Genomic DNA, 14,717 nt, shown 5'->3' on the forward strand with positions numbered 1-14,717 from the left:
TCTATTATACTACCAGTCATTACATTTGTATGATACATTAGTATTTACTTACAGTTTTATATTTATGATCATTCTATTTTTCAGCTCAAAAGATGTTGTGTTAAACTTAAAGGATCCACAGCACCCCGAACATGTTTTGGGAACCATACATTTATCTGTCATTCTGTCCCAAAAAGATGGTGTCTGCATGGATTTGGTGAGTCATTTCAATAATCTATAATAATAATAACTGAAATAATTAGTGATAAAAATGAAATTCCATTGCTATTATTTTAGTAACTGGAACACTCCTTGGGTTGAGCCAGCGTCCTGTTTGGGGTATGGCTGCATCATGTCTGAATGTGCCATGCTTCCGGAGCGTGTTGAGTGATTCAAAAGCACTAGGCTGTGCTATGGGTTGGGTACGCGATCCCAGCATTGATAATGCTGGCGGTCAGAATCCCGGCAGTGTTAATCCCGGGTGGAATCCTGAAGCATGCAGGTAAGTATTCTAACCCTATCCTTTCCCCTAACCCACCTTTCCTGCAGCCTAACCCTCCCCTCCTGCAGTCTAACCCTTATCCTCCCCTCCCGCAGCCTAACCCTCCCCCTAGTGCCTAACCCTAACCCTCCCCTCCTGCAGTCTAACCCTAATCCTCCAGTCCTGCAGCCTAACCCTCCACCTAGTGCCTAACCCCCCTCCTGCAGCCTAACCCTAATCCTCCCCTCCCGCAGTCTAACCCTCCCCCTAGTGCCTAACCCTCCCCTCCTGCGGCCTAACCCTAATCCTCCCCTCCGGCAGCCTAACCCTCACCCTCCCCCTAGTGCCTAACCCTAACCCCCCTCCTGCAGCCTAACCCTAATCCTCCCCTCCCGCAGCCTAACCCTCACTCTCCTCCTAGTGCCTAACCCTAACCCTCCCCTCCTGTAGCCTAACCATAATTCTCCCCTCCCGCAGCCTAACCCTCCCCCTCCCCATAGTGCCTAACCCTAACCCTCCTGCAGCCTAACCCTAATCCTCCCCTCCCGCAGCCTAACCCTCACCCTCCCCCTAGTGCCTAACCCCCCCTCCTGCAGCCTAACCCTAATCCTCCCCTCCCGCAGCCTAACCCTCACCCTCCCCCTAGTGCCTAACCTTAACCCTCCCCTCTAGCAGCCTGACCCTAATCCTCCCCTCCCGCAGCCTAACCCTCCCCCTAGTGCCTAACACTAAACCCCCTCCGGCAGCCTAACCCTAATCCTCCCCTCCCGCAGCCTAGCCCTCACTCTCCCACTAGTGCCTAACCCTCCCCTCCTGTAGCCTAACCATAATTCTCCCCTCCCGCAGCCTAACCCTCTCCCTCCCCCTAGTGCCTAACCCCCCCTCCTGCAGCCTAACCCTAATCCTCCCCTCCCGCAGCCTAACCCTCACCCTCCCCCTAGTGCCTAACCCTCCCCTCCTGCGGCCTAACCCTAATCCTCCCCTCCCGCAGCCTAACCCTCCCCCTAGTGCCTAACCCTAACCCCCCTCCTGCAGCCTAACCCTAATCCTCCCCTCCCGCAGCCTAACCCTCACTCTCCCCCTAGTGCCTAACCCTCCCCTCCTGTAGCCTAACCCTAATTCTCCCCTCCCGCAGCCTAACCCTCACCCTCCCCCTAGTGCCTAACCCCCCCCTCCTGCAGCCTAACCCTAATCCTCCCCTCACGCAGCCTAACACTTACCCTCCCCCTAGTGCCTAACCCTCCCCTCCTGCGGCCTAACCCTAATCCTCCCCTCCCACAGCCTAATCCTCCCCCTCCCCCTAGTGCCTAACCCTCCCCTCCTGCGGCCTAACTGTAATCCTCCCCTCCCGCAGCCTAACCCTCCCCCTCCCCCTAGTGCCTAACCCTAACCCCCCTCCTGCAGCCTAACCCTAATCCTCCCTTCCCGCAGCCTAACCCTAACCCTCCCCTAGTGCCTAAACCTCACCCTCCCATCCTGCAGCCTAACCCTAATACTCACCATCTGGATAGCAGCTGTCTGGATTCCGGTGCAGGGTTTTTGACCGCCGGCATCCTGACCGTCGGGGTGCCGATTACATCCCCTTCATGGGTATACTGTAGTGTAATAATTTACATGAGTGATTCCGAACCACTGTGTCAGTATGTATTTATGTGTCAATGTGTCACAAATGTTCATGACCACCGGCATTGTGTGCACCTGGATTCCGACTACATCCCATCCTAACACTCCTCTACCATGATAATACCTCTGCATTGTTGTGTGCACCTGTGCAGAGTGGCAGTGAGTAGGATATACCTCCCAACACATACCCAACACAGCAGACCTCAGACACCTTAACTGTTACAGCTTTGACCGGCATATACTGTATGTGACTGTGCAGGACTGCATCTGTTTGCAGTTACACAATCACACACTTGTACTCAGGCCCTGATTCAGAGCCGGACGCTCTGACAGAGCGCTCGCTCTGAATCAGGGCCGGGCTATTTTTTTCTTTGAACGGCCTCCTGGCCGCTCGCATAGCTGTGGGTGACCACCCACAGCTATAGCTAGCGGCCAGGAAGATGGTCGCGATAGTCAACACCATCGCGACCATCAGGCTTGCGACGAGACCCTTGTGGTAGGGTCTCGTTGCCGCAAGCCCCAGAGAGATTTCGGCTCTAACAGAGCCGAAATCTCTCCCACTGACATCACGAGTGATGTCAGTGGGGCCGGCCCCAGACAGAGGCGTTCACATGGGAACGCCTCCGTCCCATGTGAACGCCTCCGTCCCATGTGAACGCCTCCGCCCCTTTGGTACGAGACCCGGAGCGACAGATTGCCCGTTGCTATCCGGGTCTCGCGCATGCACACTGTCCCACCATCGACCCGGTTGCGAGCGCACAGCGCTTGCGACCGTGTCAGAATTAGGCCCTCAGTCCACATCAAACTGCCTCTTCAGTCACCCTTCCTGCCTTTCCAATCACAAGCAGGCACAAGTGTCAGGTTCAAATGAATCCACATACACCAATGCATAGTATACTGTATGTTGTCTGCTATTCATGATTTTATTTGTGCCAATATTCTTGCATAGTATAAGTTGTTTATATGACAGCACACAATGTATGCCTTCCAATGTGAGCCATTTTCACATAGTTACAATATTCAGCTCCTGATTTTCCCAATACTGTATCTTGGCTCAATTAAATTAATTTTATTAATTGTGAATTTAATAGAAAGTAATGAATACATCCTGGGCTATTGTAGATGATGTGGAATAACAGGAGCAGGACATAATAACACTGTTAAATAGTTCAGACCAGCATGTGTGCCATGTGCAGAGTATAAAGGAATAATGATTACCAACAAATGTAAACACTATAGTAATGAGCTTCATGGTATAAAGCCGCGTATCCACTTGCCGATTGAACGATAACGATATTGTTATCGTTCAATCACTCATTAATCGTGCATGAAAATGTCAAAAACGACCAGCGATGCGCGCTCCCGCTGGTCATTTTCGACATCAATCATCGCCTGAACATGCCAGTCAATCTGCTGATAATGACAGATTGACCATGTTCAGTAATGAGAGAGGGTGCCTGCGCTGAATGACATATCGTTCAGTGTAGGCACTGCAGGGGAAGAGGAATGACTGTACGATTACAATGTTATAATCGTACGGTCGTGCCACTATCTGCTAGTGGATAGGCACCTTTACAGTAATAAGAATATTGGAAGACATACATTGGGTTGATAGACATTAGATTTAAGTGATATGTGATGAGAGGGCTTGATGGATGTAAATTGAGTGGTAAGTTGTTATGTCTTTAAATAATAAATGGTCACTATTTTGTATAAATATGTGTATATCTATTTAAATACATTTTGTTTTATATATGACACCAGTCTGAAAAGCAAAAATTCAGAGTTCTTCCATTACTGAAAATATATTTGGTTAATTAACAAAATTCTATGGTAACCTGCTTAGGGAGTATTGGAAGACCTCTAGTTACAGCCAGTACTCTATTTAATGTTTTTGTCTAAGCAAACTTGTATCACCGATGAACACTTATAATGAAACTACATTGGTGACATGCTTCATTAGACAGTAAACTTTACATGCCGCTTCCTATGATGATATCTGTAACACATTAACATTTTTCGCAGCCCGTATCTATGCTCAAGTCATCTGAGCCGGTAAGAATCAAACCACTGTCTCCTTAAACTGTAGGCTGTAGTAATATTGTGTTGTTGTCGAGTTACAACCCGTTAAAGCATGGTAACGCTCTATTGATTTCATTGCATGATATTGTGTTGTACCCGTCATACATTATTAATGCATGTTCACATCTCTACATCTGCTACAGGTCACTATTTACTTCTACAGTAGCTGTATAAGTTGCTATAGTGCTCCGCAGCATTGGAGAGTGGGGAAAGCACAGTGTACTATTCAGGGGTGTAAGTTCATCCCAGTTGCCCGGAGGCAAGTTAGAGTTTGGTGCCCCCCCAAACCCCCCAGAAAAAAAAGGAAAAACATATGTTAGATAGATAGATACCCGCGCAATCCTCTTAAATAGATTATGTGAATATGATTCTATGGGGCCTAGAGGTGTATGATAATTTACATATCAGGTGTAATTGTATATGAGTGTCTGTACCTGATTCGGTGCTACCAAGCCCTGGGGTCCTGCATATCAAGACTGAGAGATAGTTCTCGTAACGTAAGTGCATAGGTACAAACATATATATATATAAAGTAAACATATAAACATAATTTGTAACATCTGACACACAGCAGGACACTGATATGCGTTTCGCTGTGGCTTTTATAAGCTTAGCCTTGAAAGCGCCGAATCAAGCAGAGATGCTCATATACAATTATGCCTGATATGTAAATTTTGTTCCACTGCTCCAGGTACGCTGTGTGACAACGGCTGGTGGGTTAGAGATAGACTCACCGAGTTTCAGCCGACTCTGCAGCAGCATATGCTGGTGAGCCACCATTTGTTGTGATGCAGAATAAGCGGTTCTGGCAGGTGGCTCAGTACCAGTGGTTCCTGGGCTAGGAGGTCAGACAGGTGTCTCGGGTACCAACTCACTGTATCGGGTGCACCATCGCTTGCTGCAGCGCAGGCTGAGAGCTGATCAATGCTACAGCAGCAGCAGGTGCGTCGCTGCAGTGGAAGATCAGTGGTCACACTCATTTTCCCCTGTGAACTACACAAATGCTGCTGTACATGCTATAGATGGAAGAGCCCCTGGCACCCTGAGGCAGGTGCCTCCATTGTCTCTGGGAGTTACACCCCTGGTACTATTCATAGATCAGGGAAATACAAGGTAGACAAAATCAGATTAGTCATGTCTACCATAAGTTTTTGAGCTGTGCTCACTCCTGTTTCTGCTATAAACACTGCTATTTTACAGTCTTCCAGCCTGTGAGATCAGCAAAAGCCCCCTGCATAATATGACCAATGTTATTACTTTTCAGTCTTATCAAGAAATGCAGCTTTGCAATTGCAATCCTTGCAGATATTGTAATGCAACAGGAGGCATCACGCCTCATGTGCATTACATATCCGAGCTGCGTTGTCCAACGCAGCATCGGATCATCTGCGTACCATCGGCCGGCTGAGGTGACCCATGGGGTCCCACAGCCGGCCGCCGCTGTTTAGAGGAAGAGGCCAGGAAATCTCCGTCAGCCCACGGAGATCCTGGCGTCTTCCCTCCCCCGCAACAGCGGCGACTCGCCTCCGTTTCAATAAACAGGGCATCGCCGCCCCCTCCCCGCCCACAAATGGCAGCAGACTGTCAATCACTGCTGCCAGTCTGCGAGCGAGTTAGCAGGACCCATTCTGCACACTCACAGATTGGGTCCTGCGCCTGTGCAGATTCCCAAACATCGGGAATCTGCATTCAGCAGTGCACGCTACATCAGTCCATTAGGACGGAGTGAGTACTTATTGCAATATCGAAAGGTCTACTGGATGATCTAGGACAGGCCGCCCAATCTGTGTCTCTCCAGCTGTTGTAAAACTACAAGTCGCAGCATGCCCTGCCACAGTTTTAGCATTCCCTAATAGCAAAATATTCTCAGGGCAAGCTGGTACTTGTAGTTTCACAACAGCTGGACAGCCACAGATTGACCAGAGCCACAGATTGACCAGGCCTGCTCTAGGAGCTGAGCACAATAATCCTGGCCAGCACAGTACTATAGCTCAAATTTCCAAATGCATTCTACAGGTGTGTCCTCCTACATTTATCCTTAATACACCAGCGCAACATGCCTGGCACGAGTGAGCAGCTAGGTCCCCTGCAACACGGGCATCTTTTTTGTCAAAAATGTGACTAGGATGCAGCAGGAGACTGCTGATTAAGTTGATATAGATGTATTTCTGTGTGCGTCTGAGTCTGTAAACGGGATTAGGCATGGAAAAAAAGCTGCGGCTGCTGCATCGTAGCACTTCATAAGCTGATTCAGAGACTCAGTCACATAGAGATATACATGTGTCGCATTTCAAATGAATCAGCACAGTCTCCTTGAATCACATTGCGACTTGGAAGAGCGCTAGCAGAGTCTCACGGAAACATGGCGTGCAGAGAGGGAATATTTGGTGCGACTGCAGAAAAGATGTGCGAGGACACATCTGTACTTTGTTTGGAAATCGAGTAGTCCCCGGGTGGGCAGTCCGCACCCCCGGGACCCCCTGGAGTGATTATGGGGTTCGGGCAGTGTGGCCACGCGCACTACAACCTTTTCTGCATCGGGTGTCACCGTAGGGAGGGACGCCACCTGTCCATGAGCAAAGTTACTTGCTTTTTTTGCTTTGCTCCAAACTCAGAATCAGCCCCATAGTCTAGTAGACATGAGTAAAACAATTGAACAGGGCAAAGTGTTAATAGACTCTTAATGAAAAAGGGTAATAAAGTTAATATAAGGTTAAATATAAATTTAAATATAGCTATAAAATAAAGCATGAATTGCTATACTGAGCGATGTGATATCACAAAATTTTTTTTTATTAAAAGTGATAATAAATTAACAATACAATACAGATGCTTCACACTTAGGGGCTTATGTATCAAAGCTTGAGATAAAATTGTGAGAGAAAACGTGTAAACCAATCAGCTCCTAACTGTCATTTTTCAAACAAAACATATAAAGGGGTATATTTACTATGGTGCGGGTTTTTAGAAGTGGTTTTGTTGCCCATAGCAACCAATCAGATTCTACTTAACATTTATCTAGCACCTTCTAGAAGGTAATAGCTAGAATCTGATTGGTTGCTATGGGCAACAAAACCACTTCTAAAAACCCGCACCTTAGTAAATATACCCCAAAATGTAAGTTAGAAGCTGATTGGTTGGTGATTTATATCTCACAATTTTATCTCTCATCAAGCTTTGATACATAGGCCCCTAGTGTATATCAGATAATAAATACGTCAATGTGTCCCTTATATGATGCAAAGGATGGATTTAGTTTCCACCACAAGTGAGTCCCGTATATTTCTGTGGTAAGTAGATAGTAATTTCTTACTTCTTTACTGTCCCATGTATTAAGTATTTTATATCCCAATATTAAGGACTTAAACAGATTAATCCGATGTAAGAAATCAGGTAGTCACCTTATAGGATGGTCATCTGGGTAGATTTCATAGTATATAGCAGTATCCGGCAAGCTGATTTGGATGGAGAGTTAATCCCGCTGGTCTTGTGTGACGGGTTACACCAAGGCTCCGATATTAGTGGAGAAGTGTGTCAGCGTGTGCCTCAGCCGTGGTAAAAGCCCTGCAGGCGGGTGTAGCTTCCCTCTGGTCTTGTGGGACGAAGTACACTAAAGCTCCAATCTTAGTGGAGAAGTGTGTCAGCGTGCGTTGGTTCTCACTTGCCGCTCCGCTGTGGATGAAGCCCCCTTAGTGCCTAACCCTAACCTCCCCCGGGAATCCCTAAACCTAAACCCCCCCTCCCCCGCCTGGCTAACAGGTCCCCAGACGCCCGGCTTACCTACGTTCGGTATGCCGGGCGTCGGGATTTCGGTGTGAGGTCACAGGCGCGCGCGCACTCCAGAAAAGAAGTGGATTCTCATGGGGAGAGGCGCGGCCTCGTGAGGGATGTGAGTCTGGTTGTAGGCAAACAAAACCAGTGGCTTCACAAATCAGTGTTGTAGTACTGGGTATGTCAATTATGTAGGGCTAAGTGCAGAGGTGTAGTTTAGGGTACGTAGTGCAGATACATAGTGGCAGGTACAGTATGGAAGGTTCAGGGTGGTAGTGCAGAGAAATAGAGGCGGGTATGAAGGGGTCAGAGGGGTAGTGCAGAGAGGTAGATGTGGGCATGGAGGGGTCAGGGAGAGCGGTAGAGGTGGGTATATCGGTGTCAGGGTGGTGGTGTAGGAGCTTTTAGCTACATGCAAGTTGTAATATCTACGATACTGACTGACACTGGTCACAGCCAATCAGTAGCTGTCTGAGTGATGTCATGCAGCTGGTCGGGGCAAGGGGGAGTCAGAGTGAGAGAGGGCATATCATGAATGGGGCTGAGACTGCAGGTACCTGGTGCTGTTCTGCAGGTGCCAGGTGGTGACTGCATCCCTCCTGGTGACAGGCTGGGAGGAGGGGGTCTGATTGTATATACATGGAGGTATTCCTGCTAGTGATTGTGCATGCATGCGGTGCCTCCCCATTCCTCAGTGCATTAGGAGCAGCTACTGAGACAAGCAAGTTAACAGCAGCTCCTTTCTTGCTCCATCCAGGAGAACATTCCATTACTGCTGCTTCCAGAGGCAGAATAGCAGCCTGCGTGTAATGTGTGTAGTGACAGCCAGGAAAATCAAGTGTCTGCATGTGCCCACTGCCCAGACCAGGATGGGGGAGGTGAGAGTCTTCCTCAGTCTCTCCACTGTTCGTGTAGCAGCAAATTAACCCCTGCATTGCTGGAACTGGCCACTGTACATACTGTATACAGTGGCCAATTCCAGCAATGCAGGGGTTATTCTGCTGCTGCACGGAACAGTGGAGAGCCTGAGGGAGTTTCTCACCTCCCCCATTGAGGTCCATGGCTACGTGCACCTACTGACCTTTTGCTCCTGCTCTTCAGTCTCCTCCCACTCTGTTCCTCTTGCCTGCTGCAGTGCTGTGGTGTGTGTTCTCCGCAATGGCTGATGCATGTCAGTGAGGGCGGGCAGCACAGTCAGGCTCCCACCTCCTATGAAGCGCACTAGCGCAGAACAGTGACGGCACCCACTGCTTACTGGCCTCGTACAGTAGGGGGCGGGGTTTTGAGTGACTTAATCAGCTCTCTGTACGTGTTACCGGTGCGGACTCCGGCGGCCCTTCTGGCATTTGCCAGAATCTATCCGAGGATTTCTGTACTCTCATATCTCAAATCCAAACAGTACCTGTATTGATTACCCACATATACAAACATATACAGACCCTATGTGTATAATAATAATATAGACACACCCTCATACCGTATATACATATACATGTTTAAGTGTCCCATTACAGTTATAATACATACAATCGGTATTCTGACCCTCATTACTCGTAAGGAGTATGTAACTATTCAGATAGCTAAACCAAGTTCATCATTTAATTCACAGACAATGAGATTTCAGGAACTTTCTTCCTTTTATTAATACCGACTGGAATGATTCTATATAAGACAGCTGTGGTTCTGCAGTGTAGGTCACTGTACAGTACTTGTGGGGTAACAAATACAATAAGAAATAAACAATGGCCCTGATTCAGAGCCGGACGCTCTGACAGAGCACTCGCTCTGAATCAGGGCCGTCCCTCCTACCTTTTGGAGTGGCCTCCTGGCCGCTCGCATAGCTGTGGGTGACCACCCACAGCTATAGCGAGCGGCCAAAATGATGGTCGCGATGGTCAAGACCATCGCGACCATCGGGCTTGCGACGAGACCCTCGTGGTAGGGTCTCGCTGCCGCAAGCCCTGGAGTGCTTTTGGCTCTATCAGAGCCAAAAGCACTTCCACTGACATCACTAGTGATGTCAGTGGGGTCGGCCCCAGATGGTAGGCATTCAATCACCATCGACAGCACGCCCCCTTTGGTGCGAGACCCATAACGACTTCTTGGCGTTATTCGGGTCTCGCGCATGCGCACTTGGGCAACATCGACCCGCTTGCGAGTGCTCAGCACTTGCGAGCGGGTCTGAATTAGGTCCAATGTGCTGTAAGAAGATATAAGCCTGTAGGGTAGTGGAGACTGAATCACAGCCTGTCAGCAACTCATACATAGAATAACTGCATTAAAATAAAATGGAGGATTCAACCCTTTGACCTGTCACATTGTAAAAGGCAAAATATAAGCTTGTCACATAAAATCACTGACAAGACTAAATAGTACCATAATAGAAGTGCTGTGGAAACAGTACACTCCCCGTCTGATATCTGTAGATATCACTATTTAACTGTACAAACACATAAGAAAAAGACAAAATCATTGTAACGCATGCATAACAATTACACAAGATCACAATGAGACATAAGAAGCACAGTCTCTATAATTGGTCTGACGAATGTCTTAGCAGTTCCATGTTTAATTACTTTAACTGCTACTTTCTGAATCTTTCCATCTCCGCTGGGAAAGGTTGTAACAATTAGTTCCATTGGCCATTAATTTCGATTGACCTGCTTGTTTTTAAGTAGCACAAGGTCTTTTTCTTGTAAGTTGGAACAATTTGATTGCCATTTACATGTACAATGATTTTATAGAGTAGTCAGGTACTCACGCTTCCAACGATTCCAAAAGGTATTAGCAAGATACTGCGCAATATGAATGAGTCGTGCTATATCTGAGTGTCATCCACTTTGAAAAATATTCAAAATGATGTACTGTAGATCTAGCTGATCCCTTGTAACAGTAATAACGTACAACGTAGTTACTTGTGGGTGAAGATCTGCATCAGATTCAGGGTTTATCAATTCAAAAGAGTCTCTGGCAATGAGTGATTCATCATCTGATTGCAACAAGAATGTTGGACCTGCTAACCAGGTGGTGCTCATCAGAAGTGTTGCAGGAACTGACCTAGTGGCGTGATCTGCAGGGTTTTTATCTGTAGTCCATTGTTCCGGTAAGAAAGATCTTCTTTTTTTTAAAAAAAAACATTTTATTGTTAGGAAAGTGATATATTGCAATACAATTACATCTTAAATAATCCTCAGCATGATAAACACATTGCCGAGAATCATCCAACAAAACAATTATAATATTTGCAGTATATAAATCCAAATATAAATATAAATTGCAGTTACGCACACAAGAAGTAGCTACAAACACTGTTACATATTTAGTTACAGTCATAATTACCATTATTATTACCATTAACTTTAACATTAACAGGCCGTCTCATAGTTGTAGTATGAGTCAAAATCATAAGCAGGATCAAAATCAAAAGGGAGGACCATTGTCAAGTACTTCCAAATTAAACCATGACGTTAGTTGGAAACATCTCTGTAAAGAATCCTTATGTGATGGGGATAATGTATGAATATAAGGTAACCATGTACCAAAAAACTTTTCAGTAAGGTTTTCTTTATTGGTGGACGTCTCTGTCCAATCCATTGTAAACAGAAATATTATTCTAGGATGTAATAACATAAGGGTAGGTGGGTTAGGTTCAATCCATTGTGAGAGAATGGTCTTCTTGGCAGCTGCAGTCAATTTGGTCAGAAGTAACATTTCCTTTTGTCAAACCCTGTGAATGTGTGTTTGTGGTTATATTCCAGAAAGCCCATTCTTTAGAGATCACAAAAGCAATATTTAGAATCTCTTTTATATAGCTATCAAGTTCATCCCAGAAAACCTGTACGCGTGGACAATCCCACAGGCAGTGTACTATATCGGCGGCAGGTGCTGAACATTTATAACAATTGGCATTAGGTGCATCTCCAATAATATATTTCAGTTTGGGGGTGTAATATGCTCTGTGCAAAATTTTGAGATGCATTTCATTATAAGAGACTGATCCCAATCGTTTATTCATTTTAAGACATGGAAGAGCAATAGTCTCTATGGGGATTTGCGGGAAGACCTCCTTCCATTTTGCAAGTCCTGTAGTACTTGTCTCTAAATTAATAAGAGGTCGGGCACAGGAATATATAAAGGAAGTAGAAAAAGGTCCCTGTGGTTTGCGCAACGCATCATCCAGACGCCAGTTTAAATCAGCTGCCAAAAATACACGCAACATGGTCTGAATATAACTCATTGCCTGCAAATAAGGACATAAAGGAATGATAAGAGAGGGGAACTTCTCCTGCATTTGGGAGCGAGTGAGAGGTTGGAGTGTTTGGTCATGTAAAAATTGATAAATATATCTAATACCACTAGTATGCCAGTGTTGAAATTGGGTTGAATTGCCAGGTGGAAAAGATGGGTTTCCCCATAATGGTAAAAATAGTGAGGACTGTTTGGATAAGTGAAATTGTGCTCTAGTAACTCGCCATGCTATGCATGTCGTATTTATTAACATGTTTTCTTTAGCTGCGGGAGTTAAACTAAGAGGATGGGTGTGTAAAAGAGACACCAAATTATGGTATGGAGTAAATGCCTGCTCCATAGAGTACGTGGTATTAGTGTTATGACCTCCAATCCAGTCCATTGCTATTCTATAATTAGCGGCCTGGGCATATTGTCTGAGACATGGTAGATTTACCCCTCCTAAATGTGTCTGTTGTTGCAACTTAAACAGTGAGATTCTGGGGCGTTTTCCATCCCATATGAATTTTTGTAAAGCCTGATTAAAAAGTCTAAGATCTCTCTTATCTGGGATAAGTGGTAGCATTTGAAGAATGTAAAGAAATTCAGGGAAACTAATCATCTTATAAAGATGGCATCTACCTATATAGGACAATGGGAGATGGGCCCATTTATTAAAATCTGTGTATGTTTTTAACAACAGTGGAGTGTAATTAACAGCATACAATTGAGAAGGATGTGAAGGAACATTGACACCTAAATAAGTTATGTATTTATCTGCCCATTTAAAGGGAAAGGAGTCTCCCCATCCTGCCCTAGCCTCCCCAAAAAAGGCCAAGGCCTCAGTTTTAGCATAATTAATTTTAAAACCTGCTATCTCCTCGAATACTTGCAGGATCTGCAGGAGGAGCGGTATAGCCTCCCTGGGGTTAGCAAAATACAATAAAAGATCATCAGCAAAGACCGAAAATTTTATCTCATGCTTTGCCAAGAAAATGCCTCGCCAGCCCCCTGCCTTTTCAAAATGGCGTAGTAGGGGATCTAGGGCCAAATCAAAAAGTAATGGTGAGAGCGGGCAACCTTGTCTCGTACCTCGAGTCAGACAAAATGGTCGGGTGTTTAAAGAATTTATTGTCAGAAAGGCTTTCGGATCCTGATATAGTGTTTTGAATATGTGAATGAAATCAGGGCCAAACCTTTGGTAATTAAATATACGTATTAAATGAGACCAAGACACTCTATCGAATGCCTTGTCAGCGTCACAACTCACCACAATTTGTCTTTTTCTTTTCTCCACATGTGACTGGTACATTGCCGCTAAAACAGTGCGGATATTGTGAGTAGAGTGACGTCCTTTAATAAAGCCTGTTTGAGCCGGATGTAGTAATTTGGGGAGTAGTAACTGTAGACGCTGGGCCATAATTTTGGAAAACAATTTCAGGTCCTGATTGAGCAGAGAAATTGGGCGGTATGAGGAGACCAGGGCATGATCTTTATTAGGTTTCGGAAGGACTATGATACGTGCAGTATTGAATGTAGGTGGTGATGGATTCCCATTAAGTATTGAATTATATAAAACTGAAAGAAGGGGAGTGATCTGTGACATTAGTATTTTATAATATGCTGCTGACAGCCCGTCAGGGCCCGGGGTTTTACCAGTGGGGAACGATTTAATAGTAGAGGCAATCTCTTACTCTGTTATAGGTAATAATAGACTCTCCCTATATAATAATATGAGTTTAGTTAATCCTGCCTGATTTAAGAATTCCATTCCCTTATCTGAGTCATCCATAGGTGCCTGATACAATGTTTTATAATATTGTAAGAATGCTTCCGCTATTTTATTAGGCATCCTAGTGGACTCAGAGGTGTTTAATTTAATTAAAGAAATAGGTTTAGACGATATATAAGATTTTACCATTCTTGCTAAGAGCTTCCCAGGACGGTTCCCCCAACGAAAGTATTTGTTCTTTTGAAAGTTAAGGTTAGTTTGGGCTTGTTCCAAACATAACAGGTCATATAAAGCCTTAAGCCGGCCACACACTAGACCAACTTACATCCAACCAGCCAACTTGTTGATTGGTTGGAATGTAAATCTGGTAAGGAATGCAATCAGCAATTTGCTCCCAAATGCTGGAAAATGGACCAAAACTGTTGTTTGAACAAATAGTTTAGATTAAACATTTAACAAACTTGTCTGACGACCATTTTCATCTGTTTCCTGGCATTTATGAGCAAATTGCTGATCATCATTTACTCCCATACATTACCAGATTTTCATTCCAACCAATCAACAAGTTGGCTGGTTGGATGTAAGTTGGTCTAGTGTGTGGCCAGCTTTAGTGTCCCGATATCTCTCAGAATGGGAGTCAGAAGGATCCTGCACCAGTTTAGCATAAGCTGTGGCTACCGAGGCACTAGCCTGTTGGAACCTTTGCTTGAGAGATTTTCTTTTATGTGAGACATAGGCTATCACATGGCCCCTCATGACTGGTTTAGAGGCTTGCCAGAGAAGATTGATATCTTGTTTATGGATTATATTGTCATCTATGTA

The 14,717-nt window shown here is 45.4% G+C and overlaps 1 protein-coding gene across 3 annotated transcripts in view; it reads left to right on the plus strand.

Annotated features, from left to right (window-relative positions):
- Nucleotides 1–14,717, plus strand: part of MCTP1 (multiple C2 and transmembrane domain containing 1) — a 1,010,275-nt gene that overhangs the window by 494,398 nt on the left and 501,160 nt on the right. For all 3 annotated transcript variants that reach the window (XM_088444636.1, XM_088444637.1, XM_088444638.1), the window contains 2 exons: nucleotides 85–196; nucleotides 4,109–4,138. In XM_088444636.1, coding sequence (XP_088300762.1) covers nucleotides 85–196; nucleotides 4,109–4,138 — 142 coding nt within the window. The remainder of the gene's footprint in view (nucleotides 1–84; nucleotides 197–4,108; nucleotides 4,139–14,717) is intronic.

The sequence above is a fragment of the Taudactylus pleione genome, unplaced genomic scaffold, assembly GCF_031769625.1.
Source record: "Taudactylus pleione unplaced genomic scaffold, aTauple2 ptg000370l, whole genome shotgun sequence".
Lineage (NCBI taxonomy): Eukaryota > Metazoa > Chordata > Amphibia > Anura > Myobatrachidae > Taudactylus > Taudactylus pleione.